This window comes from Amphiprion ocellaris, chromosome 8, assembly GCF_022539595.1.
Source record: "Amphiprion ocellaris isolate individual 3 ecotype Okinawa chromosome 8, ASM2253959v1, whole genome shotgun sequence".
In the NCBI taxonomy this organism is placed as follows: domain Eukaryota; kingdom Metazoa; phylum Chordata; class Actinopteri; family Pomacentridae; genus Amphiprion; species Amphiprion ocellaris.
The window spans coordinates 5,235,627-5,241,951 of NC_072773.1; the positions used below are offsets into that span (position 1 = coordinate 5,235,627).

Below are 6,325 nucleotides of genomic sequence, written 5' to 3' on the forward strand. Positions count from 1 at the left end.
CTACTCACGTAAGGAATATTTTTGTTAATCTTGATATGTGCAATATTACTTTCTACATCCAGAAGAATCTGTACAATAGCTATAGTACTTATGTATATTTTCTGCCTGTTTTTATTTATCTGCTGATCTTTCCTACACATTTGCATGATCCCCTTTTCTACTGTAACACTGCAAATTACCTCACTGTTGGATTTTTTTTTTTTTTTTAAAGAAGCTTATCATATGTACCTGTAAAATAAATAATATTCTACTAAAAAGGGAGTTGGCATTATTTATCTGAATCTAGACAGTTATCAAAAAGTAATGTACAATATTTGCCTCAGAAATGTTGATGCACATGGTGAATTCCACATGAAACATGCTCAGGATCAGATCTACTGCCCAGTTTAACAGCATGAAAATGCTCATTAAATCCCATCGGCAGAAAGAACGCAAACAAAACATCTCTTGAGAACAGTTAAGTTTTAATTATGTCATCTACAAAGAGCCATATACTAATTTACAAAAGACCTGGAAAAATGGAAGCTTCAAAACCTGTTAAATCATGATCCACATTTTCACAGTAGCACTTTGAAAACAGTAGCTGAAAATTGATTAGAATTTAAAAAACAAACCAAAAAACCTCATGTTGATTCTAGTTCACTCATCAAAGCGCATTTATCAAGCGTCGCAGTCACACCGAGCGGCTGTTATTGATTCATCTGTTTGCATAGCAAGTAAATGACCCGAGTTCATACCAGCCAAAAAGACAGGCCTAAATAAAAGGCATTATACTGGGTAGAAAAATCCATGAAAGCCAAGTTTGTTCATTGATCGATTATGGCAACAACTACAACCACCCCACTTGAAAACACTGTATGGAGAAGCATCTCTACAGCACTGTGTCGGGACTGGAGAATGGTCTGGCTTCACCTGATTAGCATTTTATATTACGAGGGAAAATGCTCATTTGTATTACTTTAAACCAATTAGAATTGTTTGGTGCTGAGCCCAGGATACAGCAACAGTGCCTGTTCCAAAGAGTGAAGGATTGAACTGGTGGAATATTTGCACACAGGGGTTGTCATTTAAAATGGCCAATTCACAAAAAAAAAAAAAACAAAAACACCCAAAACACAGAAAACTACATGATTCAAATGCTAACTTAAAAGCACAATAGAAATATCAGCCCTGAAGTCCACATCTGGTGAGTCAGACCAACTCCAAACAGTGCTGCAGATACCCTGGTCAAATACACAAGAGTGAGCAAGAAAAACTGTGGAATTCCTGCCAATCTGTGAAGAATTATTGCGAAAACTGGAAGAAAAATTAGTAAAATACAGCCAAAAACATGTATGACTTTAACTAAATGAAGCACTGCAGATTTCTGGTGTGAAAATGAACTGCGGCAAACAAGATGCTTGACAGTGGTTTGGCTATAATGTAGCTTGTTTCCCAAAAGGCACCTTTAAGACAAATTAATTTAAAGTCTGATCATCTTTGTTTCACAAGGTGCTTGTGGGAAACGAGGTTGTTGTCAGGATGAAATAACGACGTGCCAGTAGTAGCAAATTAACAACAGATTGGCCAAACTCTGTAAAAGAATCATACTGGGTGTGGTTTCTCTGATAGTTCAGGCTTTTATAGCCGTCAGTGCATTTTATTCAAGTGTGCAAATCAACTTGCAGACATTAGCAAACGATCACATTTCAGCTTTAATCAACATTATGTCATCTTTATGGTGTAATCAAACTGAAATGTATCTTAAAGTAAGCTGCTCTCTGATGGCCACTGCGATGGATTTCACTCAAATACTATGAAGTAAAACAATCAAGCGGCTGCAGAGAATGTAGAAAACCTCTGTAAATCTGACAGGAACTGTGGTGTTCTCTAGAAATGTCATTAATTGTAAACACTCCAGTATGGTTCTTTACCAATCCATTCGCTTAAACCCTTGATATGTTGTCATTAAGCCAACAGCAGATGCATAAAACAAGATGTTCTGAATCAGTGGACCAGTAACTCGACAAGAATTTCACAGAGATTTCATCATTCTAAACCATTGAACCCTTTAAAACAAAAACAACAACAACAAAAAAAACAAAACAGAAAAGGCAACCACTGATGACATTCAAACTGAAACTTCAGGCTTTGCTGGCCTCCAGGATTCTGTCCTCCTCCACTCTGGCTCTCAGATGCTCCTGACAGTGTTCTAGGAAGGAGTCCAGAGCTGAGAAGCCCTGCTGGCAGGGAACACAGTGGTACAGACGCTGCCTCTTGGAGCTCGGCCATTTGCAGGTGTTCATGTCGCTCTTGCAGACGCTGCAGTGTCGCCTCTTCACCGAGGACTGGTGGAGCTCCACATGCTCCTTCAGCTGCCACTGCAGAGAGAAAACCTCTGCACAGGACGGGCATGGAAACTCTCTCTCCTCCTCTTCCTCCTCCTCATCCTCTTCCTCCTCCTCCTCTTCTTCTTCTTCCTCAACTTCCTTCTCTTCCTCTACTTCCTCCTCCTCCTCTTTCACTTCAGGCACTTCTCTACTCATCTGTGATTCATCAGCCTTGGACGCCTTCCTGGGCCTCCCTGGTCCAGCCTTAACTGTCTTATTCCCTGCTACTTTATTTGGTGTGTTTTCTGATAATCTGGAGTCTTTGGTGGGACATTTTACAGACTGTTTGTTCTTCATGGCGGTGAAGCTCCAGGCTGTGTGCTGTCTGTAATGTGCCCTCAGTGATAAATGATGGAAGAAGACTTTGCTGCAGATCTGACATGGATACGTGCCTCCTCTCCTACGTCTACTGATGACCGGCCTCGATTCCCTCCTGATCTGTTTCTCTCTGCTGTGCTTCTCTGTTCTGTGCATGTACAGTTTAGAAGTGCTTCTGAAAACCATGTCACAAGAACGACAAGTCAGAAGCTTCTTTTGGGATTTAGGACCTTTATTTGGATCTCTGTCTATCTTGGCGTTTCTTTCTTTCCTCGCCTCTCCACCGGTGCCGTCTGCTTTGGTGTTTTGTTCCTCCTCAGCATGGTTGATCAGTTTGTGGTGCTGCAGTCCAGCTTCTGTGCGGAAGGTCCTGGAACAAGGATGGCACATATTGACAGCTCTGCCGCTTGGTCCTGGTGTGTCCGGAGAATCAGAGCGAGTGGAGTCACCCTCAGAGGCAGGAGGAGAATCATCTGGAAGGCTGCTAGCATCAGCTACATCCGATGGCAGCTCACTACAACCAGCCTGCTGGTGGTGCAGCAGGGCCTGTTTGTGGCTGAAGCCTCTCCCACATGGAGCACATGCATACGGACTGCTGTCCAGGAGGTGAGGCTGCCGGTGGACAGACTTATCCTGCGACCTGCCAGGATCTGATGCGCGATTCGTGCATGTAGAACACGGAGAACCGAGTCGTGACGCCCCATGACAGAGTTCACATCGCCTGGACTCATGATCGCACTTGTGCAGCTGTAAGGACGACTTCAGGGAGAACTCCTGCCCACAGGAGGGGCACCTGTGAGGCTTGGGTAAGGTGTGTTTCAGTTCCTGGTGGTGCAACAGATCTGCTGCACTGGTGAAACCCTTACTACATTCTTTACAAGCATACGTGGGCAGGTGGTTCGCTAGCTGCCTCTGGTTCCTGGTGTGATGTTTGGCCTCGGCCTGTGAAATGAAGCTCGCGAGTCTGGACAGAGTGTCGGCCGTTGGCGTCGTGGAGCGGATGAAGGACTCCTGGGACCTGGTGGTGCTCCAGCTGACTCCATCCATCCTCCGTCACCAAGCTTCGCTCCTGCTTTGGTGGAGACAGAAGGAGTTTGAGTCCCTAACTTGCAAATCACAGACAAACACATAAACAAGGGTCATTCCACCTCAATTCACTGGATGAGATGAGGTGAGCTGATGTGCTGGATGTATCAAGGCAAATTTCACTATATATCAGATACACAAAATGAATTTTCATTGGACAAAACTGCTTATGGTACTATTCATTCATCCATTATCTTTACACCACTTAATCCTCATTAGGGTTGCGGGGGGGCTGGAGTCTATCTCAGCTGACTCAGGTGAAGGTAGAGGACATCTGGACAGGTCACCAGTCTATCACATATAGAGACAAACAATCACACTCACATTCACACTTACAGACAATTTAAAGTTACCAGTTAACCTCAGCATGTTTCTGGACTGTGGGAGGAAGCAGGAGAACCCAGAGGAAACCCACACATGCACAGGGAGAACATGGAAACTCCATGCAGAAAGATTCTGAGTAGGCTGGGACGTGAACTAGGCTCATGGCACTACTTTCTACTCAATTATTTGAAGCACTATGGGATGGAAAACCATGAGTTTTCTTTTGCCCAGTAACAATATAATAGACCTCCTCCTATTGGGACACTATTGGAGCGATTTCACCATCAGATGTGCTCAATGCTTGTTCAAATAATGGCCATAAATGCAAACAAACCTGACAAAGCCTGGCTCTGACTGGCACTATACTCTACACTTTAAAGCTCCTATTGGTGTAAATCACAGGGGAAAAAAATCAGCCTCTCAGGGTGAAAAATAAAAGTTTTATGGTTGGTTGAATATTGGAAGAGAAAAAAACCTTGGATATTTTTGACCATCATACAACTGGTTTGTATTATTCTATCAATGCAGAGTTGTACCATTGAGGACCACATGTACATTGTACATATTGATGAGCCTGCAAAATGTCGGGACTCAGGCTACATTATTGGGAGTGAGAGTGGTTTTGGGTTTTTTTTGGCCACTGCACAAAAAAATAATGATGCATAAAAATCATTGATACTGTTTATTATTGACAAACATTTAGTTGCAATTATGATTAAAAATTAATCAGGTAGCATGTATTATTTGGTTAAAAAACATGATTTTATGCTTTTCTCCCCTTGTAGATCATTAGCTTATGTGATCTAAAAGGCATTTAAAGGGTTAAAACTCTGAAATTGAAATGAAATTATGGTTTTCGTGATCAGAACTGATGCAAATTTGAAAAATCAAGCTCTTGAAAGTGGAATTTTATTTATATATATATATATATATATATATATATATATATATATATATATATATATATATATATATATAAAAATTTTAAAGCATTTTGAGAATGCAAACAGGTGGTGGCCGTTTTTGGACACAAACACGTTACGTGGGAGCTTTATCTAATTTGCTCTCTCTGCTCAAAAATAATAATGCATCATTATCAGTGTTGCTATTGATCAGCTACATATCTGAGACTGTGCTATTAATAAAACAAGAAAAAACAGCAGCACTGGGAATATAGATAATGGTCATTTTTGAGGTTGTCTTTCAACAAGTGCACTGTGCAAACAAACAGGAATTTGAAGGGTTAAAAAATTAAAAGGAATGAATATTTTATATGTATGACAAGAACTGATGTTAGTAAAAAACTTTATGCAGTAAAAGTAGCAAAAAAGATTTTAAAAAATCTCGAAATTTACAGACTCGGTTTACAGACGAACATTCAGAATGGACAGTGTTTTTGAACAAAGCCAGAGGGTTAAAGTGCAGCCAGCAGCAAGTCATGTTTCGATGGTTCAAAAGGGGAAGTGTGTCTTCCTGTTACCTTGTGCTTCTAACTTGCTAACGTCCTCAATTATTACTCGTTCAGCTAATATTCCTGCAGTGTGTAAAGCAGCCAGAGCTCCATTTACCGTGAAGTCGGAAAACGTGACATGGGTTCCGTGTTTGCTAACGTTAGCTCGCTGCTAGCTGCGCTAACGTGTCAGACATGCACATTTCTGTTAGCTGCGTTAGCTTACCTTGGCGCTCATACAGAAGCGGTGGGGTTGTTGTACTGACAGTCGGTTAAACTCCGACGGTGTTCGGTGTCCACAGCTCGCTGAATCCCCACCACAAACCGCCCTGGCATGGCTGCTAAAGCGAAAGTTCCTCTGGGTTACTCCACCGACTGTCAGCAGCTACACGGCGCTGAAGTCAGCTTCCGATTCGACAGGAAAACCTAACCTTCAGCCCCGAGCGACCGATTCTCCACTTTTTTTTGAAAACACATTTTAACAACATAAAACCGTGTTAGATATTTTAGAAATTATTATTATTATTATTATTATTATTATTATTATTATTATTATTATTATTATTATTATTATTATTATTATTATTAACAATCATAATAATAATAATAATAATAATAATAATAATAATAATAATAATAATATCGATCATAATAATAATAATATTAGTAATAATAATAATAGTAGTAATAATAATAATTATAATTCACTTTTACCTTTACCTTAATCCATTTCTGAGAATACAAACTAAAATGAAATAGAATAAATGTTTTGTTTTAT

The 6,325-nt window shown here is 40.5% G+C and overlaps 1 protein-coding gene across 2 annotated transcripts; it reads right to left on the bottom strand.

Moving 5' to 3' along the window:
* Window positions 1-445: 445 nt before the first annotated feature.
* si:ch211-148l7.4 (uncharacterized protein LOC563603 homolog) lies at window positions 446-5,945 on the bottom strand. 2 transcript variants are annotated; one of them, XM_023290488.3, is made up of 2 exons: window positions 5,774-5,945; window positions 446-3,756 (listed from the first exon to the last, which is right to left on the bottom strand). In XM_023290488.3, the coding sequence occupies exon 2, from the start codon at window positions 3,732-3,734 to the stop codon at window positions 2,124-2,126; it is 1,611 nt and encodes a 536-aa protein (XP_023146256.2). In that variant the 5' UTR covers window positions 3,735-3,756; window positions 5,774-5,945; the 3' UTR covers window positions 446-2,123. The 2 variants fall into 2 exon arrangements, with proteins under 2 accessions (XP_023146256.2, XP_023146257.2); XM_023290489.3 differs by having other exon boundaries at window positions 446-3,759.
* Between the last annotated feature and the right edge of the window lie 380 nt (window positions 5,946-6,325).

What these genes read in the sequence shown, in the direction of transcription:
- si:ch211-148l7.4 (XM_023290488.3), bottom strand. Translation starts at nt 3,734, where the DNA reads ATGGATGGAGTCAGCTGGAGCACCACCAGGTCCCAGGAGTCCTTCATC.